This window comes from Delphinus delphis, chromosome 8, assembly GCF_949987515.2.
Source record: "Delphinus delphis chromosome 8, mDelDel1.2, whole genome shotgun sequence".
NCBI lineage: Eukaryota > Metazoa > Chordata > Mammalia > Artiodactyla > Delphinidae > Delphinus > Delphinus delphis.
Window position 1 is genome coordinate 101,718,750 of NC_082690.1, and position 26,302 is coordinate 101,745,051.

At 55.1% G+C, this 26,302-nt stretch overlaps 1 protein-coding gene across 1 annotated transcript; it reads right to left on the reverse strand.

Annotated features, from left to right (window-relative positions):
• On the reverse strand, positions 1–20,774 carry SLC22A8 (solute carrier family 22 member 8). The gene is made up of 11 exons (XM_060017480.1): positions 20,702–20,774; positions 19,640–19,999; positions 6,787–6,890; positions 6,108–6,262; positions 5,464–5,632; positions 3,206–3,329; positions 2,880–2,995; positions 1,710–1,924; positions 891–999; positions 551–754; positions 1–472 (listed from the first exon to the last, which is right to left on the reverse strand). Exons 2-11 carry the CDS (start codon positions 19,973–19,975, stop codon positions 373–375), a joined length of 1,632 nt encoding a protein of 543 aa, XP_059873463.1. The 5' UTR covers positions 19,976–19,999; positions 20,702–20,774; the 3' UTR covers positions 1–372.
• Positions 20,775–26,302: the final 5,528 nt, after the last annotated feature.

The following is a 26,302-nucleotide window of genomic DNA, read 5'->3' on the forward strand; positions in this document are numbered from 1 at the left end:
TCTTCACTGCTGTTTATTGAAACCTCCCATTGAAGAAAGGGGTGGGAGCAAGAAGGGGAAGGGAGTGGGAACAATGGGGGAAGTGGTCAGTGGGGAAGGGCTGGACAGAAGAATGGCAGGGCCTGGGCTGCAGGGAGGGTGAGGGCAAGGTGGGGTGTGCAAAGGCCTGTGGCCAAACTTTTGAACTGGCCAGGGCTGGGTTGGGGAGCCCCGGGGGTGGTGAAGATACCTCCACCAAGCTCTCAGAGGACTGTGTCCTAGGAGCACAGTTGCACCCAGGGCCCTCCCCAAGGTGCCTGCGGAGCCCAGAGACAGGCAGGGACCCGGCTGGGATTAGTCTCTGGAGGGCAGGGAAAGGAAGGTCTGTTGCCTTCAGTTGGGGCCCAGGCCCAGTTCACAAGGCTGCAGAGGGATCCTCTGGGATGCGTTTTCCGCTTCTGGCTCCTGCTTTGGCTCCTTTGCCTGCAGGGACCTAGGGAAAGAGAGCTCAGGAAAAGCCCTGGGCTTCCCCAAGGAGGAGGACTGGTGGGGCCAGAAACAGGGGACTGACCAGTTTTCTAAGTCTTCAACAGTCTCTGGCAAGGGCCGATTGAGCGTCTCAGGCAGGAAGAGGGCTGCACTGCCTCCCAGGAGGGCGATGGTCCCAAAGATGACATTGGGGATGAAGGGCTTCAGCTCCCCGGTGATTTTCACCAGTGGGGCCGTCATGCTTCCCACGCGGGTCCACAGGTTATTTATGCCCATACCTGTTTGCCTGGGAGAGTTCAGAGCAGAGATTGGCAGCCTCTGTGCGGGTTCTCAAAAAACAGCTCTGGGACCCCTGGACAGGGGCCACAATCCCACCTGCCCCTGTATCCTTTGGCTGGGCCGCTTCCAGGCCCAGCACCTACCTGATGACAGTGGGGTATAGCTCGCTCGTGTAGAGGAAGAGGCAGCTGAAGGAGCTGGACAAGCATCCCTTCCCAAACACAGCCAGTACTGTCCTCAGGGTCAACAAGTCTGCACAGGAAAGAAAAGGCAGTAGACCTTGCGGGCTCAGGAGCCCCTGAGTGTTCTCACTCCTCAGAGACCTTGTCTCCCTCTTTGCTTTGGCTGCCGGGCAGCTCACATCGAAACTTAAAGCTGAGTAGTAGCCCCTCTGCTATTCCCAGTGCTTTGCAGGCTTGTGTCCTGCTGCATTTGGGTTTTTCCCTGGCTCTGATTCCCTATTCTCATAATTTGTTGTATCTGTTTTGGTCCAAAAATATCTCCAGTCCCTTTGGAAGGATATAGGTGTATCAACACACAAACATCTATATAAAGTAAAAGTGGCTTTTCCAAGGTCATGGTGGAGTAGGTTGTGGGGTGTTCCTTGAGCCCTGGGCTCTGAGGTTTCCCCATCCAAGCTTGTCTTCTGCAGCGATGTCACCCGGGCAACACCCAAATCCCGAGCACTTCCTCTCACTGTGTAGACACCACCATACTTTGCCCTGAGTCAGATCTGAAAAGGAGCTTTGATGTCATCTAGCCCACCTGTGTTATTCTCTAGACGAGAAACCTGAGCCCCAGGGGGTACAGGGAGCTGCTCAAGGTAACACAGTGAATTAGAGGCAGACTGAGCAGATCTGGCGTCCCTGGAACCCCGCTTCCCAGCCCGTGAGGCCCACAGACACATGGTCTCACGGGTCAGCCTCTTTCGGAGGGTTCTGGGGGTCGACCCAGCTTCTCACCCGAAGGCACAAAGATGAGAGACAGGATGCATCCTCCTGCCAGGAGCAGAACGACGGCCTCCGTGGTGTGCCGGCCCAGATAGCTTATGGAGACCATAGTGATGAACTTGGCTGGGACATCGACCCCACCAAAGATGAGCTGGAGAACATAGAGGTTGACGCCAAATTCCTCCACACCCATAGCCAAACTATAGTAGGCGAAACCGGTGGAAAACCTGAGGGTCAGAGAGTGAGTGATTAGGACCCACAGCCAGGCGGGGGCCTCTCCCCATACTGCTCATTGGGTCACCAGGATGATGAATAGTTTCATTTCTTGTCCCAACTGCAACAGATCGATAGGGGCTGCTTCAGTGGTGTTTTGAGGCCTCTGAGATTGTGTCTGGGCTCAGTGAGAGAGTGCTGGGATTGATTGGTTATGTCTGACATGGACATGGTCTAGGGTATGGTGACAAAGTGTCATATAATTGACTCCAGAGAATATCGGTCCTGGAGGGACTCTTGGAGACCAAAGGAGGCAGTAAACAATCTCTCTTTGTTGGGTAATGGTTTAACATTCAGATGGGGGAGGTGAAAGTCCCCAGGGCTGCACACATGGGTCAGATGCCTCCCCTCCCCCTCTCAGAATTGTGGAATCCCTTTTGAAGAGTTGCTGGATATACTGAATCCTTTTCACATGGGGGTGGCCAGGATGAGAAGGGCGTCAGAACCAGGTCACGGAAGGGGCTTTGAAGGAGATGTGGGATGTCGGGCAAAAGAGAAGACTTAGAAGAATCACAATTTCTGTCGTTAAATCTTGAAGCCCTGAGAGCCAGGCTTGTTCTGTGGGGTCCCAGAGGGCAGAGCGGAACCAGTGGGGGGCAGGGACAGAGAGGCACAGCTCACATGGTAGGGATGTGAGCTGGTGAAGGTGTTTGGAAAATTTGCCCTGTGGGTGAGGTGGGTGTGACCCCAGGAGGAAGCAGACCCTTATGGCTGGACCTGGGTGTGGGGCAGGGATGCCAGAGATTTCTGGGGTTGGGGCTGGACTGGGGCAACCCTGAGGAGGGGATCCCTTGACTCTTCTTGCAGGTATTTTAGGCCTTGCCCTTAGGTGAGCCTGCCAGAGGCCTTGTACATGACCCCTGCTTGGCAGGGGTGCTAGGGTGTGGGCGGGGAGGGGTGGTGGGTTACCAGGCCAGGGAAAGACAGAAGGTCACACGGCGCAGGATGGGTGTCCGGAACAGGTCAGCTATGCTGTGTTTGGCCTTGGCCAAGGTGATCTCCTTCTGCAGGTTGAGTTTGATCTCCTTGGGGCAGAGGAAGGGGAGGGGTCCGTTAGCGACCAGCTGGTGGGCAGAGGGAGAAGAGAGGGAGGTGCAGGCCTGGTGCCTTTGGAAGAGCTTGCTTAGGGCATCAGATGTAGTTTGTGAGCAGGGGAAACAGAGGCAAGAGGAGGGGACAGTCCAAGCGCAGAGCCCAGGTTCGTGCCCAAGACCACAGTCCCTCTGGGTCTCTACCTCCAGGCTGAGTGCTTCTCCTTCCTCCTTCTTGCCATTGAAGGCCGCCACCTGCCGGAATGTCTTCAGGGCCTTGGAGGACCTTCCAGACAGGATCATCCAGCGTATGGACTCTGGCAGCCACCTGGGGGCCAGAACCGAGTCACAGTGGCTCCCAAACCCCCACCCCCACCTTATTCTGAGAGGCTGGAAAACGATCAAGAGCCAGGGCCGCAGGCTAGGAGGACCAGAAACCCGAGCCGCCTTACTGCAGGTTTCATGGAATTTACACTTGGTCAAGCTCTGCACCTGGGCTGCCTGCAGCCGGCACAAATTCCAGAGATCTCTTCTTCCCTTTCCAGAAGAGCCGTTCCCCTGCCCCCGACCCCCGGGCAGCGTGTTATCCTTGGGTGTTGTTCTTAGCTAGGAGCCTCGGGCCCTAGGCCAAGGCAGGTGGGGCCTGGGGAAGGGTTGGCATGCTCGAGGCTGGACAGTTGGAGGGTCCTACACGTCCATGTCCCCAGCCGTCCTTGGGCCCAATTCCAGGTCCTGGGTGAAGTGGGGGCAGGGCTGCAGTCCCAGGGCCGCTTAGGAAGGGGGCTAAGTTTAGGGCTGTGGTCTAGGGAAGGGGTCCGAGGATGCTTTGATTCTCCCTGCAAAAGGCCAACTCTGCTGGGTCGGGGGACGGTTTGCAAGCGCAACATGGGGCCTTGGGGTTGGCAAGCGTGTGGCCAACCTCACTCTCCCCCACCCTTGGGCTGTGCTTTTGGGATTGGTTCACCCCTGAGCAAACCCTGAGGGTCACAAATTGAAGGGAAATGGAGGAGGCAGAGGCGTGGGGAGAAAGGAGGGATGCTTGGAAAAGTCTGGTCCCAGGTGGGGTCCGTTCCGACTGTGGACCCCACAGGCACCCAGGACCTGGCTCCAGTGAGACCCTCAGGGGAGTGGACACGGGTCACCTGGCCTCAGACCTTTGGTCCTGCTGGTAGTGGCAGCTTCCTGGGCCCATTGCTACCTGCCCTCTGGCCTTGTGGTCTTATTTCTGCCCTGACAGTCTTCTCAGCCTGCGCCTACCAAGATGATGGGTGACTTCCTCCCAAATCCCATAGCCAGGGCCTGGATTCCATCCCCCTCTCCCTGAGAATAATGACAACAGTGGCTTCCAATCAGTGAGCCTTACTGTGGACCAGGCACGTGTAACTCTGGGAGACAGGCATCGGTATCTCCATCTTGCCTAGAAAAATCTTGAGGCTCAGAGTGGGTGAGGCTTGCCCCAAGTCACCCAGTGAAGGGACCTGCTGACCATCTGCCCTTATTTTGCCTCCCACCTCTCGGCTCCCATCCTAGGCTGTGGACATGCCGAGCTCCACTCTGGACTCTCGGACCATCTCTCTCACTGCAAGATTGCCCGTCCCCTTGGGAGCTTATTCTCATTTTCAAATGGAGGCCCCATTCCAGTCCTGCGTCTTTTTGTGAAACCTTGGAGGATTGCTTCACCTCTCTCATCCTCGGTTTCCTCATCTGTAAAATGGGAATACTAATGTCCCCTTCACACAGAGATGCCCTGAGTGCTGGTATGTTGTGGGTTGGTGCCCAGAACAGGGCCTTGCACGTAGTAAGTGCCGGATAAAGGATCCTCCAGGACTTCATTTCTGCTCCTGGGCTTGTTCATTACCTCCTGTTCTTTGGGCCCAGCTATCAACTACCACCTACAGATGGGTTTCCTGTCTTCCACATGTCCTTACTCGGGGTCTCTGCCCCAGACCCCTTGATTCTCCCAGGTTCTCAGGTTGGAGCTTTCCTTTTCTTTATACCTCAAATCCAGAAGTCCCCACACTCTGAGGATTTCGCCTTCAAAATGCCCCTCAGACTCATCTCCCAGGCTCCTCTTGCCCACGCGGTCACTCCCCTTTGTCTCTCGTCCCCCCCCACTTGGGTGTGTCCTTCTGTGTGATTATGTCACGAACGGAAGTTTGGTCAGGCCCCTCAGCACCCCGGGCACCTTCAGGGGCGTTCTCTGTCCCTCCACGTGAAACCGAGGCCCCTCTGGCTTTCTGTGCTCTTCACAGCCAGACCCTAACCCCCTCACCGCCCCCCCAGCCGAGCGCTCCCTCCCCGCATGCCTCGGTGTGTGGTTCCTCCTCCCTGGAACGCCCTTCCCGACTCTGGGATGGGGTGTCTCGGGACAGACAGAGTCAGCCAGCCTGGTCAGGCATGGGCTCCTCCTGTTTGATCCCGGCGGCTCTAAGGAGGGGGCTGAAGAAAAGAGGGTCACATACCAGGACAACAGGAAGAAGGCGAAGAAGGGAATGGACACGGTTAACTGGAGCCAGCGCCACTGGGGGATGGCGTAGGCCAGGCCAGGCAGAATGAACTGGCCACTGGTGTAGAAGTAACCGAGTGAAATCGACTTGATGGCCCGCATCCGGGTGGACACCCACTCGACACCTGCAGGAGGAACCCAAGGACCAGATTAAGACCCTCCTGGGCGGTGGGCACCTCCTGAGAAGGGGCACCAGCTCCTGCCCCTCCGTTGGCTACTTGAGCTGACCCTGATCCTAGGGTTTCATCGCCCCCATTTTAGAGATGCGGTGACTGAGGGTCAAGAAGGTAGGACTCAAACGTAGGTTTGACTGACTCCCAAGCCTGCAGTCTTGACTGCCTCTCCAGTGGCGGGTGACGTCCCTTGTTTGACCTACTTGTGCGTATGGGCTGAACGAGCTCATGTACCGGCAGATGCCAGGCCCGGGGGAGCTGCTGCTGCTCTGCTTGTTGCTACGTTCAGGGGGGGCCTCTGGGGTCCCGAGAGGGGCAGCGCCTTGCCTGACCAAGGTCGCCCGGTGCCTGGGGCTGAGCCACGCTCTTGGCTTCAGGCTGGTGCTCCCCAAACTCCTGGTCCCCGTCCCCTCCCCCGGTGGCTCACTCAAGATCGTGGTGCTCAGGGTGATGCCTGAGATGCCGCAGCCGCACAGGAAGCGGAAGACTGTGTAGATGGGGAGGGTGGGGCTGAAGGCTGCGCCTGAGCCGCTGGCTGCCAGCAGCAGGTAGCTGCAGGTCAGGATGGGCTTGCGGCCAAATCTGCAGCTCGAACAAGAAGAGGGTCGTTAGCTGCTGTGAGCCGGCCAAGGGCAGTGACTCTGCGGGGCAAAGGGCTGGACCCTCCACCTCCCAAAGGGCCAGGCAGGGCGTGTAACTCCCTCCCCAGACAGAGCCTTGCTGGTAATTGCTTTTTTCTGTTGACAAGTTAGACGTTTGAGTTAATGAGTGATCTCCTCCACCCCCAGCTTAGCTACCTGAGCAGGGGTCAAAGGACGTCTCCTCTCCAAGCCGTTCATCCACCCACCTCCATGGCCATGCAGCCACTACTGGGTCTGAAAACCCTGAGGCCGTTTCCCCGGGTCTGGGGAGGCTGGAAGACTCAAGCTGTAGGGGTTTTGGGGCAGGGAGAAGGCTGTGGCCCCGAAAGGGGCTGGCCACACAGCAAGGACCATCTCTCCCCCCTACCCCAGCTCTTGGCCTCTTTGGGGGTGCATGGGTGTAATGGAGAGGGGCGGGGGGTCTCCATGGGTTGTGCCTCCCCTGGCGAGGCCCCCGCGTCTCACCTGTCAGACAGGTCTCCCAGCACGAGCCCCCCAATCAGTATGCCCGCCATGAAGATAGACTGGGCCATCTCCTTCAGTTTGTTGGAGCTGCACACCAGGTCCCACTGCGCAGGAGAGAGGGAGAGCCACCCGACCACCCGGCTCAGCCCAGCCCAGCCTCTCAGCTGCGCTCAGCCTGCGCCCCCCATGTGTGCGCTCCCTCCCCCAGCGCCGGGGCTTGGCTTCCCTGAGCCTGGCCCCTGCTCCCGGTGCTGCTTCCCCCTTCAGGCTGGCCCTGTGGTTCTGCAATGACAACATCCCTTCGGCACATGTGGCCTGCCATATGGCTCGTGAAGTCTGCTCAGCTGCCACAGCCAGGTCTGTCTTCAAGCTCCTCCAGGCTCACCTGCGTCCTGCGGTTACCTGTGTGTCTGCTCCCCAGCTTCGCTTGTGCAAGGCTGGTCCCTCTGCTTGCCCCCTCTCTCCTCCAGGGGCCACTCCCGCCGCCACCTCCCTCCATCCCACACCTTCGGTCTGTCTCCTGACTGCTCTGCATCGTCATTTGCTTATGTTCCAGTCTCTCCACTTAAAGCCTCTTTCCCTTCCACATTTGCTTCATGTCTCTCTTCCTTTCAAAGCCAGATCTCTTGAACAAGGAGCCATCCTGGCTGTCACCCCGTCCTCGTGTCCCACTCATTTCCCGAGTCTACCCCCACCCTCCACTGAAACTCTGCTCCCCAAACCCAATGGAACCTTCTGTTTCCTGACCTGACTTCCCTTCGGCAGCCCGTGACCCTGCTGACCTCTGCCTCCTCCGGTCTTCCTCCTTTCCCTCCCTCTGCGGCCTTCTTTCTCTCTATCCCTTAAAAGTTCCCCAGGCCTCTTCGTGGATCTTTCTCTTTTTATTCACTTTCCCCAGGAAATGCCACCTGCTCCTGTGGCTTCAATGACTATTTTATGGTGAAAACTCCAAACCCCTCTCTTTAGCCCAACCTTTCTTCTGGCCTTGAGACCCATCGACTCAGCAGCCTACTTGAAATCTCCACCTGGAGGGTGTCTTTTGGGCATCTCAGAGTCAGCGAGACTTGCCACCCTCTCCCTGTGAGGTCTGAAGCACAGTGACTGGCAGCCCTTTTTGGACTCCTTCCTCTCCCATGTTACAATCGCTTCATCCTCCAGTTTCTAACTTTTTAAATACTTCTTTTTTCTCTGGCCGCCGCTAGCGGCATGTGGGATCTTACTTCCCCAACCAGGGATCGAACCCATGGCCCCTGCAGTGGAAGCGTGGAGTCTTAACCACTGGACCGCCAGGGAAGTCCTTTAATATTTCTCGAATCTGGATTCTTCTATCTCCATTACTGCTATCTTAGTGCAGGCCTCATCCTCTTATACTTGGATTAAGAATAACAGCCAATATACAGTAGAAATGAAAGCAATGGGACCTAATGAAACTTACAGGCTTTTGCACAGCAAAGGAAACCATAAACAAAATGAAAAGATAACCTATGGACTGGGAGAAAATATTTGCAAATGATGAGACCGATAAGGGCTTAATTTCCAAAATTTACAAACAGCTCATGCAACTCAAAACCAAAAAACAAACAACCCAATCGAAAAATGGGCAGAGACCTAAAGAGACGTTTCTCCAAAGAAGAAATACGGATGGCCAACAGGCATATGAAAAGATGCTCAATGTCGCAAATTATTAGAGAAATGCAAACCAAAACTACAATGAGGTATCACCCCACATCGGTCAGAATGGCCATCATTAAAAAGTCTACAAATAACAAATGCTGGAAAGGGTGAGGAGAAATGGGAACCCTCCTACACTGTTGGTGGGAATGTGAATTCGTGCAGTCACTATAGAAAACAGTATGAAGGGTCCTCAAAAAACTAAAAATAGAGTTCCCATATGATCCAACAATCCCATTCCTGGGCATATATCTGGACAAAACTATAATTAAAAAAGATACATGCACCCCTATGTTCATAGCAGCACTGTTTACAATAGCCAAGACATGGAAACAACCTAAATGTCCATTGATGGATGAATGGATAAAGAAAATGTGGTACATATATACAGTGGAATACTACTCAGCCATAAAAAAGAATGAAACAATGCCATTTGCAGCAACATGGATGGACCTAGAGATTATCATACTAAGTGAAGTAAGTCAGAAAGAGAAAGACAAAATATCATATGATATCACTTATATGTGGGATCTAAAATATGACACAAATGAACTTATCTACGAAACAGAAACAGACTCACAGACATAGAGAACAGACTTGTGGTTGCCAAGCAGGAGGGGAGCAGGGGAGGGATGGATTGAGAGTTTGGGATTAGCAGATGCAAGCTGGTGTATATAGCATGGATAAAAAAACAAGGTCCTACCGTATAGCACAGGGAACTATATTCAATATGCTGTGATAAACCATAATGGAAAAAAATATGAAGAGTGTATATATGGGTAACTGAGTCACTTTGCTGTATAGCCGAAATTAACACAACATTGTAAATCTGCTATACGTCCATAAAATAAATTTTAAAAAAAGAATAACAGCTAATATATATTGAGGGCTTACTCTGCACCAGGCACTGTTCTAAGTAAGCACTTTCCATGCCTTAATTTTTTCAGTCATCGTAGCAACCTTACGATGTAGAGCTGCTGTCATCCTCATTTTACAGTTGAGGAAATTGAGCCCAGAGAGTATTATCGGCAACAGTCTTCTGACAGGTCTCCCAACCTTCGACCTCAGTCCTTCCTGTCCATTCTTTCCCTGGTAACCTGAGGGGCTTTTCTGAAGCACCTCTCCGGCGTCAGCTTGCTGCCTTGCCTAAGGCACCCCCTGGCTTCCTCTTGCCCTCTGGGTAAAGAGAAAGCTCTGTTAACACAGATTTATGCAGCCCTCAGGCTCTGGCCCCTGCCCACCTGTCTGGCCTAACCTCCCGCTAATCCCCAGCACGCACCCTTTGTCCAGTTATCCTGAATTACTTGTGTAATGAAGTGAAGAAGCTCATTCACTGGAAATGCCTGATGAGAATGTTTTGGAAGCAAAACAGTGCGGGCAAAGGACCACACATCCCAGGGAGCTCTTTCTGCTTTCCTCCCGGGGAGCGAGGGGGATTGGGCAAGGGTGAAGTCTCCAGGTCCTCCAGCTTGCTCACAGTGGCCCAGAGTGGCCAGCAAACCCAGGGCTCTTCTGGCTGGAAAGGGAGCCTGCATGGTACATGTGTGGGGATGGGGGAGGGAAAGGAGTAGAGGAGGAAGGGAGGTGGTGTGAAAGGAGTAGGCCAGCGGGTGTCTAGAGAGACATTCTGTACTGTGTAGCATGCGGTGTAAAGGGACAGGCCATCCGGGAGCGAGACGGGGCCGTGTAATTCTTGACAGTGATGTGTGAGTGGAAGAAGTGGGTGCTGCTTCCACTTCATCTGAGTAAGAGGGAATCCCTGGCCTGGACTTGCGTGCTTTCTCCCTTCCTGTTGGTTAGGAATGGTGGTAACTAGAGCAACTCTGGAAGCCACGTGTTGAAGATGGCGGAGCTGCTGTGTGTCTCAGTCCCCGAATGACCTCGGAAGGGGACTGGGAACACAAGAGCATGGGACCAGATATAGAGAGAACTGGAGAGATTTTTTTTTTTTTTTTTTTTTTGCGGTACACGGGCCTCTCACTGTTGTGGCCTCTCCCGTTGCGGCGCACAGGCTCCGGACGCGCAGGCTCAGCGGCCATGGCTCACGGGTCCAGCCGCTCCGCAGCATGTGGGACCTCCCCGGACCGGTCACGAACCCGCGTCCCCTGCATCGGCAGGCGGACTCTCAACCACTGCGCCACCAGGGAAGCCCTGGAGAGATTTTTAAAGGCATCCTGGAATTTTGGGGGGGAAGGGAAGATATTTTGAGGGATTTTGGCATGCTTTCTGTGTTAAGAAAACCCGTAGCTGAAGTCTCCATTCTTCAAGGTGTTGAGAGAGTGATTTATGTTTCCTTTGACCCTGACTCCATGCGTAGGCCTGGCCACGTGGGGTCCGTGGTTGTAATCAGGTTTTCACTAGTGATCCTACAGAAGCTTCAGGCTATTGTGTTCCTCTTTGCTTTTGTACTTGATATCTTCCCCTACTCTAGCAAGGTTGTCAGTCCTTCAAAAGACACGTCAAGATCACTTACTCTGGTGCCAGAAGCATCTTTTCTGGCTGCCTGGTACAAGCAGGTAGTCAGTAAATATTCGTGAAATGGATAAGTGTCTGAGAAGCACATCCAGACTCCCAGTGCAATTCCTCATTTCTCCTTCCACACTCAGCATCCCGTTCTTACCTCGAAGAGGACACAGATTACATAGCACGCTACCTGCCTATGTGCTTGTCTATCTCTCCTGCATTCCGTAACCACACCGAGGGCGGAGACATCTCATTTGAAGCTTTAACCCCAGCAGCTAGCAGAGTAGGTGGTTCACAGTAAATGTTAAATGTTTGTCCAATGAATCATTAATGGGGTTGCTATACATAGCTTACCGATGAGGCCCAGAGAGGAAGAGGTAACCAGCTGACTGGAGGGAACCGGTCACTCAGCTTCTATCTAGCCCATGGCATGGCCTGGGCTGACCTCTTGTCTATCGGCTTTTGGCGGCTCCACATAGAGTTCTTGCTCCCAATATCCCCTCCAATGTTCTTGGCCTTCTTTTTCCTTTCTTGGAATGTTTACTCCTTAGGGAGCTGGATTCAGGAAGGCAAGAACAGGAAGCCCACTGCGGTGTCTTCCTGAGTGATGATATACCAGGAAGGTGGTGGGGGAGAAAGAGAGGGCTTTCTCTGCTCCGGAGCAAGCTTTGCAAATGATGCCATAATAAATGTATGAAGTGGGTACTATTATTTTATTTTATTTATTTTTATTTTTTTGCGGTGTGCGGGTCTCTCACTGTTGTGGCCTCTCCCGTTGTGGAGCACAGGCTCCGGACGCGCAGGCCCAGCGGCCATGGCTCACGGGCCCAGCCGCCCCGCGGCATGTGAGATCTTCCCAGACCGGGGCACGAACCCGCCTCCCCTGCATCGGCAGGCGGACTCTCAACCACTGTGCCACCACGGAAGCCCAGGTACTATTATTATCTCCATTTTACAGACCAAGAACCCGAGACTCAGAGGGTAAATAACTTGCCCAAGCACAGCTTTGGTTCATTTCAAGGCAGAGACTCAAACTCAGGTCTTCTGGACGCCCAACTAGCGCTCTCAGTCCTGAGCTGCCGGAGGGAAGGCTCAGTCCATGGGAGCTGTAGCCATGCGTCACTATAAGACATAAGCACAGGATGGGCTGGAGTCATGGTCAAGGAGGCAGCCAAGGCCAGAGCCAAGGGGGCTGATCTGATGTCAGGCCCAAAGGGTGAGGGACAGGCTCAGGAGCTGGAGCGGAGCAAAATCATAGGCCAGGAGGCCCCTCAGACGGCAAAGAAGAAGGCGTGATGTAAACGGTCAGGGCGAGCCACGTGTGATCAAGGATGGGGACCCTGCTCCGTGTGTGTGTGTGTGTGTGTGTGTGTGTGTGTAGGCTGACTCTGCCAGGGGACCCCACACATGGTCCGTACTCCCTCCAGAGCAAGGACAAGGGGAACAAACTTCCCTAGATTTGGGGCCTTTTAGCTCCAGTTTAGAACTTGGGGAGAATTGCTCTGCCTCTGTCTACTCTTGGACCTCTGATGGAACCAAGGCTGGGACGCAACGGCCAGAGAGCCAGGTACCTGGGAAGACTCAAAAAGGCATGCGTCTCCAGCTCTGCCACTTAGTAGCTGTGAGTTCCTGGGCCAGTTACTTAACCTCTCTGGGGCTCAGTCTCTTTATCTGTAGAATGGGGGTAATACTAATACCTGCTTCTCAAGATTGTAAATAAAATAAGGAATGAAGAGCACCCAGCACCATACCTGGCAAACAGTCGGCACTCTGTGTGATAGTGTTTTATTATTATTGTCACATGTCATTGTAAGGCCTGTGCTCACAGGGACATGTGATGCAGTAGAAGGGGCGTGGATTCTGCAGTCAGGACCCCCATCCCTCTTCCTACAAAAACTTGATTTCACCATCATGGCTGAGAGAGCCACCTTCTGGATCTGACCCCAGTGTATTCCTCTGTAAAAAGGGGCAAAGTTCACGGTGGCCATAAAAGAAGATTAGCAGGGTCGTGAAAGAAGGAAAGCAAAGCACCCGCCCAGGGCCCTGCACACGGTAGACGTTCACCTCGACTCTGGAGAGCCCAGGGGATGGCCCCGGGCTCCTCTTGCCTGCGATTACAGCTTCCTAGGTGAGGGCTGCCATGGCGTGGGGTCAGGCTGGCCCAGACACGTGGCTGAGCTGGGGCCCCCTGGTCATTACGCAAGAGTCAGATTGGAGGCTAGGAAAGGGGAGATGATAGGACGGGCGCCCAGGGCAGGGGCCAGGGTGAGCAAGTAGGGGTGATGCAGGAGCTCAGCTGGAGACAAGAGGTGGACAGATGGTCTGGGAGGTGCGCGGCCTGGGGATTTGGGGGTGAGCGTGGAGGAAGACCAGACACTCGGCAGGGGGAACTTCCAGGGTGGAGACCCGCTTTTGGGAGGACCACTGAGTGGGATCTCTGCTTCTCCAGCGGCTGACTTGGGGCCTCCAGGGACCTGTGTGGGGAGACAGGATTTCTGTGGCCCTGGAGACAGGACGGGAAGGCCCAAGGCCCAGAGAGTACTCACAGGGGCCTCAGAGGGAGGGCCTGCTCATCCAAGGCCAGGCCCGGGCCTTCGAGGGCTGCAGGGTTGGGTTTCCGGAGCCCCCAGACTGAGCCGGGCCCCCACAGGGCTGTATTCTGTGGTGTGGAAGCTGTGGGCTCCTCTCCAGGGAATCCAGAGTCCACAGTCCTCACTCCTCACACTTTCCAGACTTAAAAGAAAGGCCTTTGTTTCCTCTTAACGTCCTGGTAAAGCTCCTTCTGAAAAATTCCTACCTTGTCTCTGCTGAACCCAGAGAAAGGAATGTGTGGTCACCTCTGCCAGCAAAGCTTATGGGATCAGAAGGGGGAGGGAAATCCCCCGTGCTCCTGGCTGGACCCAGCTCAGCCCTCCCACCCTCGCCTCCTCTGCAGGGAAGGTCCTTATTATCCCATTCTACAGATGAGGGGACTGAGGTGGGGAGGGAGATGACTCACCGGGTCCCGGCCTTCGGGGGGTGGAGCTGGGCCCTGCGTGCTGCCCTGTGCTGGGTTGGGGGGTGGAGTGAGACAAAGCCCGGCCGCCAGGGTGAGCTGGGAAGAGCTGTGACAGCTGATTCTCCTTTTACTGGGAGTCCCCCTACTCTTCTGGGGGGACTAACCCCCTACTTCTCAGGACATCTCTATTCATCACGACCACCACAACAGCAACAGTGGCAGCAAACATTAGCTGAACACCTTGTAGGTGCCAGGCCCTGTGCTAATGCTGGCCTTGCATTATCTCTTTTAATGGTCACACTTGTTCTCTTACCCCATTTTACAGATGAGGAAACTGAGACTTCTGGGGTTGTAACATCCCTAGTAAACAGCAGAGTCAGAATGTGAACTCTGCTGCTTGGCCCTGGCTCATGGTGCCACGCTGTCCACCTGGCAGATGGCTCCTTGCCTACTAACCAGGGTCACCTGGACTGAGTTGGTTGCCAGGTGCTGTCTTCCTTATTAACACCCTTCCCTCCAGGGCTGGCACACCCAGGTCCCTGCCTCCACGCCAGAGACACACCCCTAGGTGAGCCAGCCACTGTCTTACCTCCACCCCGTGAGGGACCGGAACCCCACCCCACCCCAAGTGATGGAGCATGGATTTGCCACGGCTTGAACCACAAACAGAGAGGGTTTGACCTTGCTGTGCTGCTAAGAGCACCTGGCTGGGTCTGGCCACTGACATTTCCCTGACCGGGTGAGGACCCTGATCAGGGGTTCTCATGGCTGAGAGTCCTCAGGGAGCCTGGGCCTGACCAGGACCCGACCCGGAGAAGGGGGCAGACCTCAAGGCCTGGTGAAACCCCGCGTATTTGGGATGCAGATTCACATGGTCCTAACAGCTTTAATGGTGACTGGGTGCTCAGCTGGTACAGATGTGAGCTGATGCTTGACGGGGTACAAGACCTGCAAGCTGGGCCTCCCTGGTGGCGCAGTGGTTAAGAATCTGCCTGCCAATGCAGGGGACACGGGTTCGAGCCTTGGTTCGGGAAGATCCCACAGGCCAAGGAGCAACTAAGTCCGTGCACCACAACTACTGAGCCTGCACTCCAGAGCCCGCGAGCCACAACTACTGAGCCCATGTGCCACAAGTACTGAAGCCCACGCACCTAGAGCCTGTGCTCCGCAACAAGAGAAGCCACCGCAATGAGAAGTCTGCACACCGCAACGAAGAGTAGCCTCTGCTCGCGGCAACCAGAGAAAGCCCACGCGCAGCAACGAAGACCCAAGGCAGCTAAAAAAAAAACCTGCAAGCTCTGCTCTTGGCCAGGCTCCCTGGAGCTCAAGGTGCACCTTGGAGGGGAAGACACTTCCCAGCAGTCAGCACTGTCTGAGTCCCTCCTGCCGGGCTCTGAGGGCATATGGCCTTCATTCAGCATTAACTGAGCGCTTCCCAGAACCTAGCCCAGGGTGCAGTGGCCGGGGGATGCAGTCCCCAGGAGCACAGGGTGGGGAAGTGGGGGCAGGTGGCTCTGGAGCCCTGCTGCCTGGGTTTGGCTCCCAGCTCCAGCATTTATAAGATGTGGTGCCTTGGGCCAGTAACCTGTACCTTGGTTTCCTCATCTGCAAAAAGGACATAATATAGGTACTAACCTCAGAGAGTTGTTGTGAGGATTAAATGAGTTCATACGAGCAAACTGATTAGAGCCGTCTGGCAAGGGGTTAGCACACGGTAAGGGTAGCGATGGTTATTATTTCGTTGCTCCCTGTAGGATTTTTGTTTCCTCGTCTAGGTTCTGGAGGACACGGACGGTGGCTTTACCCCTTCTCTCTGTCTTCCAGGGACCAGACGTACAGCAAGTTGCCCACACACCTGGAAACTTAGTTACAGATATTGGGGCATTTCCACGCCCCCCACCCCTGCCCTGTTCCTCACCCCAACATCCATTTGGTTCCCGAGTCCCAGAGATTCTGACCCCCAAACCTCTCTGGTATTTACTCCGACTGCCCCTGCCATCTGTCATCTTGGTCCTGGGTCCCTGTGGCAACCTGCTAACTGGTCTCGCAGCTGCTGGACCAAAATGCTCTGCAAGCTACTCTCCGCCCTGCAGTTGGGGCAGGAGATAGATGGGCCCCAGGCTGAGCAGCCGGAGTTCGTCCCCTGTGGACAGATATGCCAGAGTAGCAGGAGGGAGGAGAGCTGAGTCCTGTCCAGATAAGAGATAAAAGATTGCATATGCCTCATTCTTGAAGCCAAGGAGACCTTCCCAACTATACGTACTCAGAAAGGCTCCTTGAAGGTCAACAACGGAGGGGGCGCCGCTCCATAGTAAGTGACCTCAACCTACCCACAGGCCTCTTTGCTAGAATCCATCTTGGCTAAGAGATGCGCGCGCACACGTGGGAGGACCCTGAGATAAACAAAGTATGGACTCAGAACCAGGCAAAGTGAGATGAGTGGCCAAAGGAAACCCGGAAGAAATGCCCCATATAAGTGATTCAAACTACCACAAGGGGGCTTCCCTGGTGGCGCAGCGGTTGAGAGTCCGCCTGCCGATGCAGGGGACGCGGGTTCGTGCCCCGGTCCGGGAGGATCCCACATGCTGCGGAGCGGCTGGGCCCGTGAGCCATGGCCGCTGAGCCTGCATGTCCAGAGCCTGTGCTCCGCGACGGGAGAGGCCACAACAGTGAGAGGCCCGCGTACCGCAAAAAAAAAAAAAAAAAAACTACCACAAGGGTGCAACTCTCTCTCTGAGTTGGGCCATGTGTCTATCCACATGTACCCTTTTACCTCCTAATAAATACTTTACTTGTTTCACCACTTTCTGTCTGTGTGGGAATTCATTTCTACAGAGCCGAAGGGCCAGGGCCTTGTCACTGGCCACCGGTCTAGTGACTAGGATTCAGCGCTCTCACTGCTGCGGCCTGACTTCAATCTCTGGCTGGGGATCGAGATCCTGCTTCAAGCTGCTGCTGTAGGCCGAGGCCACCCGAGATCACAGAGTGCAGATCCTTAGAAGGCGATCTGAGCACGCCACACTCCCGCATAACACCATGCAACGGCTCCCTGTCGCCTTCGAGACAGAGCCCTTCGCCCCGGCATCCACGGCAGGCCCTCCTGCTGGCCCGCTTCCTCCCTGTGTCCCTGGCCTCCGCAACCCGCTGCCCGCCTCTCCAGCCTTCCTGAGTCTCTTGCAGTCCTTACTGCTTTGCTCTCTTTATGCTCCTGTGACTGTGCATGTGACTCCAGGCACTCTGTTCCTTTCGCCTGGGCTGCACTTGCCCGCATCAGCCCCCGCCCTAACCCTGACCCCTCCTTCACCCTCAGCTCAGGCTTTGCTGACTCCAGTGAGCCCCCCTGGGTTCCCCCTCCAGGCAGATTCCATGCCCCTCCTCTGGGCTCCCCGAGCACCCTGAGTTTATAAAGCTCGTATCCATTCATTACACAAATATTTATTTCACAGAGCGCCTCCTCTGTGCCAGGCACTGTTCCAGCTGCTGGGGATACAGCAAAGCAGCTGAAAGCCCCTGCCCTGGGAAGCCTGCATACCCCACCACGCTGCTGGCGACTTTCCTCACTACAGGTGAACACCTGGAGGACAGGCAGGGCTCATGAGTTCCTTGAGTCTGTGTCCTCAGTACTGTGAGTGTCGCTGTCAACAAATGTTGGATGCTGGATGTATTTCAGGTACTGGGCTGGGTGCTGGGGAGAAAAAGTGCATAGGACAGGGATGGAGTATCCAGGGCTATGAGAGGCAGCAGATGTGATGGTTAGGAGCGCAGCTCTGGGGCAGGTGCCTGTGTTCAGATCCCGAATCTGCCTCTTACTAGTGGCGAGAGCTTGAACAATCTCCTCATTCTCTGTGTGCTTCAGTTTCCCCATCGCAACAATGGGCTTATCATACTATCTTTTTTTTTTTTTTTTGCCGTACACGGGCCTCTCACTGTTGCGGCCTCTCCCGTTGCGGAGCACAGGCTCCGGACGCGCAGGCTCAGTGTCCATGGCTCACGGGCCCAGCCGCTCCGCGGCATGTGGGATCCTCTGGGACCGGGGCACGAACCCGTGTCCCCTGCATCGGCAGGCAGACTCCCAACCACTGCGCCACCAGGGAAGCCCTATCATACTATCTTATAATGGTGTCAGGAAGGTTAAAAGGGTTAATATGTATAAAGCGCTTAGGACAGTGCCTTGCGCGCAGTCAGTGCTTTATACAGAAATAAATATTCACTAGACAAATGAATAGCAATCGTAGATTCTGAACATAGATAGTCCTGGATTCAAATCGTCTCTCTGCCAGGTCCGAATCATATGTGATCCTGGGAAAGTCATTGAACCAGGCTGAGCCTCAGTTTCCTCATCTGAAGGTACTAACAATACTTCCCTCACTGAGATGCCATCTCCAGGGATTCCAGGAGCCCACGCTCATAGTGTGCCCAGCACAGGACTGGCACCAGGTAAAGACTTTGAAATGCATCTCTTCTAATGTGGCAAAAGCAAGATCCTGCCCTCGAGGGGCTCATGGTCCCCGAAGGGAGAATGAAAACACTGGCCTCTGCTCACTGCTCAGATGTCACCCCCTCCAGGAAGCCTCCCTAGAATCCCGTGGTCCCCCCACTCTTTTGTACTGCCACTGGACCTTCACTTCCCTCCTCTCAGTCTTAGTTTTTTTTGAATGAAAAAGGAGATAAAATCACCTTCAACAGAATATCATTGTGGGAATCAAAGTGTGGGAGACAATGTCTGCCAGAGGCCAAGACGTGCCTGACCATTTGTGGATCCTCAATAAATGCCAATTCCCGTTTCGCTCTCTTCATCTGACCATGGTCTCCAGGTCATTCGAGAGCCTGATTTAACTCTGTAACTCCTGGAGATGGTGGGTAAAAGAATCAGTGAATAGGGGCTTCCCTGGTGGCGCAGTGGTTGAGAGTCCGCCTGCCGATGCAGGGGACGCTGGTTCGTGCCCCAGTCCGGGAGGATCCCACATGCTGCGGAGCGGCTGGGCCCGTGAGCCATGGCCGCTGAGCCTGTGCGTCTGGAGTCTGTGCTCTGCAATGGGAGAGGCCACAGCAGTGAGAGGCCTGCGTACCGCAAAAAAAAAAAAAAAAAAAAAAAAAAGAATCAGTGAATAAATGAGGATGTGAATGAATGGGAGATGAACACATAAGTGACGGCAGGAGAGGATGAGATGTTTTCTGGGTCTGCTCAGGCATGTTCCAACCCTCACCTCTGTCCATCCCCTCCTCCACACACTGTCCCACCTTGAGACCTTTGCACAAGATGGAATTTTCCTCCTTTTCCCCATTGCCTGGCTAAATCTTGCTGGACTCCCTTATCTCTGCCCAAGGTCACTTCTTTAAGGAAGCTTCCCCTGGCCCCTGCCCCCAGCCCAGGGGTAGGCAGTAGTCTAAGGTCACAACCTTAAGTACTTTGAAGTTGTAATTTGACATTTCTTTGTGTGGTCCTCTCGTTAATTGCTGTTACCCCTGCTAGGCGGTGGACCCCGTGGGAACAGGGACAGTACATTTTTGTATCCCCAGAGGTTGGCACTGCGCCTGGCATAGAAAGGACTGTTTGCACTCTGAAAGTGAAGAGACGGAACCTTTAGGTTGGTGTGTCTCTGCACCCAGGTCCTTCCTCTCTGCCTGCCCAGTGCCCTGTCCCTGGGTCTCATGCTCCCCTGTCCACGAGTGTGGGGTTCCTGCTGTAATTGGAGGGAGAGGGCTGGCCTCTGGGCATACCTCAGTCACAATGGAGTCCCTGGTGCTGACGTCGTAGGTCCAGCCATCCAGGCAGGGCTCGGTGGCCCCCTGGGTGTCATTGGGCAGGCTGGCGTTGGGTGGATACACAAAACGGAGGCACGGCTCAGGCTTCTCATTCAGGCCCATGGGGCGCACCCAGGGCCCCGCGGAGGCGTTGGGTGGCGGGCGACAGTGGTGGGCGGGGGTGGCCGCCGTGAAGATCTGCAGCAGGTTGTGGTTGGCCATGCTCAGGATCGGGAGGCCGAGCAGGACTGTGTGCAGGAACTGGAAGGGCCCTTTGCTGGCCACGCGGTCAACGAGCTCGGCGAAGGTCATGGCACCGGACAAGATGAGCCAGAGCTACGGGTGGGTGGGGCACCAGGCCGGGGAGAGGGAAGTGTGCACGGGGGTGAGGGCGGGCAGGGGGATGGGTGTGGAAGCACAAGGGGGAGGGTGTGCCCCGGTGTGTGTGTAAGCCTGTGTATGTAGAAGTGTGTGAGGATGTGGGGCTCAGCTGTGTGTACCCACAGATCTGCGTGTGGGTGAGGATGCACCCAACTGCGCCTGCAGACGTGGGGTCGCAGGTGTGGTGTGTGTTCACGGCAGTGTCTGCTGGGATGTGCACATTTAGGCTGGAGTGGAAGGGCACAGCTGTGTGAGCACGGGTGTGTCGCTGTGTGCGTGTGGGGACTTGTGGGTGTGAGTGTGTGTTCAGCCAGGCTGGTCACACGCGCTGCAGGCATGGGGCAGTGCAGGCCAGGCCGCTGGGACCAAGGGGCCCCGTCTTGGACGTTGTCCCCACAGGATGGATGTCAGGAGTGAGTGGGAGGGGTCCCTGGTTGCCTCCAGCAGACACAAAGGACTGGCGGAGCTCAGGTTGCCTGCTGGGAAGGTCTCCCCAAGCCCCGCGCCTCCTGGTTTTGGGGATCCCCTGGGGCTGGGTGCACCATAGCAGGGCAGCAGAAAGGGGCCAAGCAGATCCCAGAGGGCGTAAGGGGCTTGGTCAGTTGCAGTGCGGAAGCAAGGCCCGGCCTTGGGGGCTTCCCAGGGGTCCCTCCTCACCTGGTGGCTGGGCCTGGCTCCTCCCTCTGGCGGGGTCGGTGGCCGATGGGGCTGAAACCCTTGCTCTGACCCAGGGTCCGGCAGCTCTGTGTTTTGGCAGCCCGGCTCCAACAAGCTGTATTTGTACCTTCCCCAGGGGAGCTTATATAAGGCATAAGCTCTTTCCCAGGCTAATGTTTGACTTTCTTTGGGGGATTAATGACACTGGCAGGGCCAGGGCTGTGGACCCACTAAGCCCAGCTTTCCTCAAAGGGCTGCCTCAGCAAAGGCTGGTGTGGTGGCGTGGCGGAGCCTAGTGGGGGTGGGGGGGGACAGAAGCCTAGGTGGTCCGGGCAGGGGGAGTCTGGGGAGGGGGTGGGGGGCTGGCTTGAGTCCTGACGGCCCAGGGTCCTCTCTGAGCTGACGGTCTGAAGACTTGGAGCTGAGAAGAGCCAGTGAGAGAAGTGGTACTGCCCGTGTACTGCACTGACTTCCCCTGCCTGGTGCCTCTTGGTAGGACACAGGAAATAGTAGGGCCTGTCCAGGCCGAAAATGTCACCTGTGTCTGTCCCTGAGGGCTCCGGGCTGTCACCCCCTGGGCCCCTGGGGCAGCCAGGGCTCCCCTGTCTGAGTCTCAGACCCAGAGGAATACCCACGCCCCCTTCCATCCCCATGCTCAGTGGATGGGCTCCTCTTCTGACAACTGCTTCCCTTTAAAGACAGCTTGCAGGCCCTATGGTTCTGTTTTTTCCTCTGAATATTATTTTAATTGTATAATCAACTGTTTCTCACATAAAGTACAGGAAACACAAACAAGTCAAACAAAACAAAACGCCCAGTCTCACCTGACAGCCAGGCCTGTGAGCGATCTGATGTATGTGCTTCCAGCCCTTTCCTCATGAGACCGCGGTCTAAGCCCCCACTTTCTTTTTTTTTTTAAAAATAAATTTATTCATTTTATTTATTTATTTTTGGCTGCGTTGGGTCTTTGTTGCTGTGCGCAGGCTTCCTCTAGTTGTGGCGAGTGGAGGCTACTCTTCCTTGTGTGGGCTTCTCATGGCCGTGGCTTCTCTTGTTGCAGAGCACGGGCTCTAGGCATGCAAGCTTCACTAGCTGTGGCATGCGGGCTCAGTAGCTGTGGCGCATGGGCTTAGTTGCTCCGCGGCATGTGGGATCTTCCCGGACCAGGGCTCGAACCCGTGTCTCCTGCATTGGCAGGTGGATTCTTAATCACTGTGCCACCAGGGAAGCCCCCTAAGCCCCCACTTTCTAGCAGCCAACGTGAGTCTCGTTTAACCCTCACAGCAGCCTTGTTTTACTATTCTAGCATTATCCTAAGAAATTGAGGCACAGAGAGGTTAAGTAACTTGCTCCTGGTTCCCCAGCCAGGAAGTGGCAGGGCAGGGGCAGTGTGGCTCTAAGCCCACTTCTGTCTCTTGGAGCCAACATTTCTGCAAAGTCCGTGGGGCACTGTGCTGCCTCTCCCTTAGCAAGGTCTCCTAGCCTGGCCTTCAGCACCACTCCTGCCTGCCTTTAGCTGTCGGGTTCTTCCTCCAGGGACCCTAGGAGCTGCCCCTCCTGCCTGCTCAGGGGGCTAAGAAGGAGCCCACCTAGGACTCCCCTTCTCGGTTGGGGAGGGGGCTCCCCATTCTCTTCCTTGGCCCCTTCTCCACCAAGGCAGCATCCAGCTCCCTGGGCTCAGGCTGGAGGCTCAGGCTCCCCACGAAGTCTCCTCCAGCGCTTCCTCCCCTACCGGCCGCCCCAAGGGCAGGGTCAGCTGTAACCCGGGTCCAGCCCCTCCTCTCGCTCCCCACCTGGGCCCAGCAGTAATTGATGTTCTTAAAGTGGCCCGAGGCAGGGCGAGATCCGGAGTCATCAAAGGAAGATTCAATTATGCTCCGAGGCAGCCAAGGGGTTGTTTTAGGAAGGTTTTGGACTGTGAAGCTTGCAGAGAGCTGGGCCCCCGCCCTGAGCCCCCCGGTTCTGGGCATTCGCCCTCTGTGAGACTTTCCGGTTCCTAATTGGGCCAGGGTTATCTGATTGTTCCTGTCCTAGTGGAATGTTGTTTAAAGGAGCCTGATGACCTCCCACTGCGGCTGCTGGAGCTGAGCCAGAGTATAGCCCAGTCAGGGACGGTGCCCCCGACCCCCGGGATGTGCTTGGATTCCTGAATCTGAACCGAAGGAATGTGTTGATACACTGGCTGTACGACCTTGGGCAAATCACCTCCCTCCGGGCCTCTTGTTTCTCTTTATTAGTTAAGTGGCTTAAAACACACACACACACACACACACACACACACACACACACACACACACACACACACACGCGAACCTTTTATTCAAACAATATAGTGGGTTCCTAAGGTCAACATATAAGTCAGATCCTAAAGGAGGTGGTCTGCTTAAGTGGTGAAGGGGGTGGAGAAAAGCCCCCTCCACACCCCCAGCCTCCCAGCCCATCCTTCCCTTGGGCACCTTTCACCCCAGGCCATCCCAGCCTGAGGAAACTCCATTATAGAGGATCCTCCATGTAAGAGGATCCACCTCCTCTTACACGCTGTGATCCTAAATTCAATATGTTGAAATTAACTTTTTTTTTTAAAAGAAATGATGCATTTGGGAAATCTTACATACTAGATGCATTTTTAAAAAATGCATTTTTAATTTGGGGCATGGGAATCGATTTTCTTCCTTCTTTCCTCCCTTCCTTCCTTCCCGCTTCTTTCTTTCTCTTTCTTCCTTTCATTGTTGCCTGAACTCTTCTAGAGCCTCTAAGCTGAACTAGGTTCAATCAGTTGCCCTGTTCTTTGCTGGGGCCCAGCACTGACATGTGTTTTGCTCTGGAAAGGCCCAAAGAATCATCTAGTCCAATGTCCTCATCTTATATAAGGGAGACTGAGGTCCAGTGAGGGAAGGAACACAGATCTGACTCCCCGTGTCCCTTGCAGCTCCACACAGTACAGTCTCTAAGTCTTCAATTCACTGAGGCAGGGGAGGGGCTGTGATAAGTGAAACAGGGAAATCTCATTCCCTTGGAGGGGCAGTTCTGGCCAATTACGGAGGCCATACTGAATCTCTGTGGGCCATGCACCCTCCTACCCACTCATTTGTTCATCTGTTTATCTTGTCATCTCCCCATCCTTCCTTCCTTCCTTCCTTCCTTCCTTCCTTCCTTCCTTCCTTCCTTCCTCCCTCCCTCCCTTCCTTCCTTCCTTCCATCCATCCAATGTGTCTCATACCTTGTGTGTATGGGGCCCCATGCTAGGAGCTATGGTGCCTGCTGAAACTTGCAGTCCACTTGTCAGAGAAGACTGTTCCAGAAACAATTACAGCATAAACGAGACTGACCTCAATGCCACAGGAGAGGTCCACACAGTTTCAGTGGTCTCAGGAGAGGGAGAAAATGACCAGATCTGAGGGATCAGATCAAGGTGGGTTGCCCATAGAAGGCGGCATTTACGCAGGCAGAAATGGGGAGGGACTTGCAGACCCAGCGGTGTGAGTGCAGGGCATGGTGGGAAAATGGGAGGTAAACTGGATGAAATAGCATGGACAGAACCTCCTTCCTACCCAGGGTGGTGGCCTTGGTCACATCGCTGTGATAGTCTCAGAGGGGCTGACGATCCCTGGGCTTCTCTGTCTCACTGTAGGTGGGAGCGGGGAGCTCCCGAGGTTGTGGCTCAGCGAGTCATGCTCAGCGGTGCTTAAGCTCACCTTGTACAGACTCTGGGTCTCTTGCCCCTCTTCTAGGTCCCCTCCAGCTGAGTTGGCCATTTGAACTGTCCAGGTGTCCCTGTGCCTGGCGCTGTCTGCTCACCACCCATCATGGGTTCAAGGCAGAAGCTGTAGCACGTGTGAGACCCTATCCCGCTGCTCAGACTAGAGCCCCAGGTGGGGATCGTGAGGCATTCAGTAAATTCCCAAGGGCCAGGAGCTATTCCTCCCTGGTGGCCATGCTGAAGCCCTGAGCTTTCATCACTGGTTTAGGGGCCCCAGATTCTGCCCCTGTCCTTGGACGGCTCCAACAGGATAGGTGGCCTGCGTGGGGGTGGTTTCAGCTGGACCCGGGCAAGGGATTGTCCTCTGCCCTCAAACCCTAAGCAACCCCTCCTCTTACACGGGCTGATTCTAAAATTTCCTTCATGGGAACAAAGCAGTCCAGGGAAGAGGGGTTCCACAGGCCTGGATTTGAATCATGACTCCACCACTCGCTAATTGGTTGGCCCTGGGCCCGTGATGTCTCCTGTTTCAACCTCACTTTCCCCACTTGTAAAATGGGGATTAATACCTACCTTATAGGGTTGTTGGGATTTAAAGTGCCAAGCACATAGTACTTAATTTGAGGGTCAGCCCTGAGGGACCAGCAAGGCTGAGCAGTCCCAGAAGTAGAGGAGGAAGAGAAGGTTGCTAGGAGAAGGGAGGGCAGAAGGGGTGCCCAAGGTGGGTTGTGGACCTCTTGAGGCTGTCCTCGGGCACCTGGAGTATGTCCTGGCCCAGCTAATCACCGCTGAGCCCATCATGTTGTCGGGCAGGCTGGGCCTCAGCTGTCACCCCAAGTGAGAAAATGCAGGGACACAGGATCATTCCGGGACCCGGGATGACTGAGGGATTGTTTTCCAGCAGCTGGAGCCCTGGCTGCACCGTCAAGGCCGGGAGTGGCGCGCCCCGCGCCGTACCGCCCTGCAGTTCTGAGGACGCAGTAGGGAGAGACGCCTCCTGCTGTTGCACATCGGGAACTGCACGTCTCGCCTCGACTGAATGGCCGAAGTTTTGGAGCCCTCCCGGCACCCGAACCCAGAGTACAGCACAGCGAACCGATTTAAGTGGACCTGGAAACCCCCGCACACTGGACAACTGCCATAAGAACCTGAGGGAGGGGACCTCAGTCTGACTCTCCTTAGCTGCAGGCTGACGCGACAGATGCCATGGTCCCCATGCCCCCTGCACGACTCTCTGCTCATCAGATCTCTTAAACCAGGGTTGTCCGATTCAGATGCCCACGGGGCCAGTGATGTGAACGAGTGGTGTGGGTTAAGTGTCTGCAGCAGTGAGCCGCCTGTCCGCGGCGAAGTGCAGAGCGCATGTCCAGTCACCAGGGCCGCTCAGCACCAGCTGGTGTTGCCATGGGGATATGCAGGCTCGGGGTTGCCAGATCTTCAAATATTTTAAAAATAGCTTGAAATCTGGACTTCTGTGCGAAAATTTCCAATTGTGTAGGCGACCCCTCCTCCCACCTTCTGGAATCCCTTTGTCTTTTCTGCTTCCTCCACCGACAGGAGCCACAAACTCCATCAAGTGATTCCTTGTAGAAGAAGGTAGGATTTCCTTGGGTTTGTCCTCACACCTCCTCCTTGCTGGCCCTCGGGATTTGGTGAGCAGGGCCTTCTAGAGGTTGTTTATTCGGCAAAGTTTATCTAGAGCCTGCTTTGGGCTGGGCCTTGTGCAGAAAGGTGTTGAAGATGGGAGGAAACGAAGACGACACAGAGCATCACAGACCCACATTCCGGGCGGGGACTCACAGACCCCTGGAGGGAGAGTGGAGGCATCCATGGAGCCCGTGCCGGGACTCAGGCAACCTGAGGACACCGGCCCACATGCTTCCCCACTGAGGCCTCACATC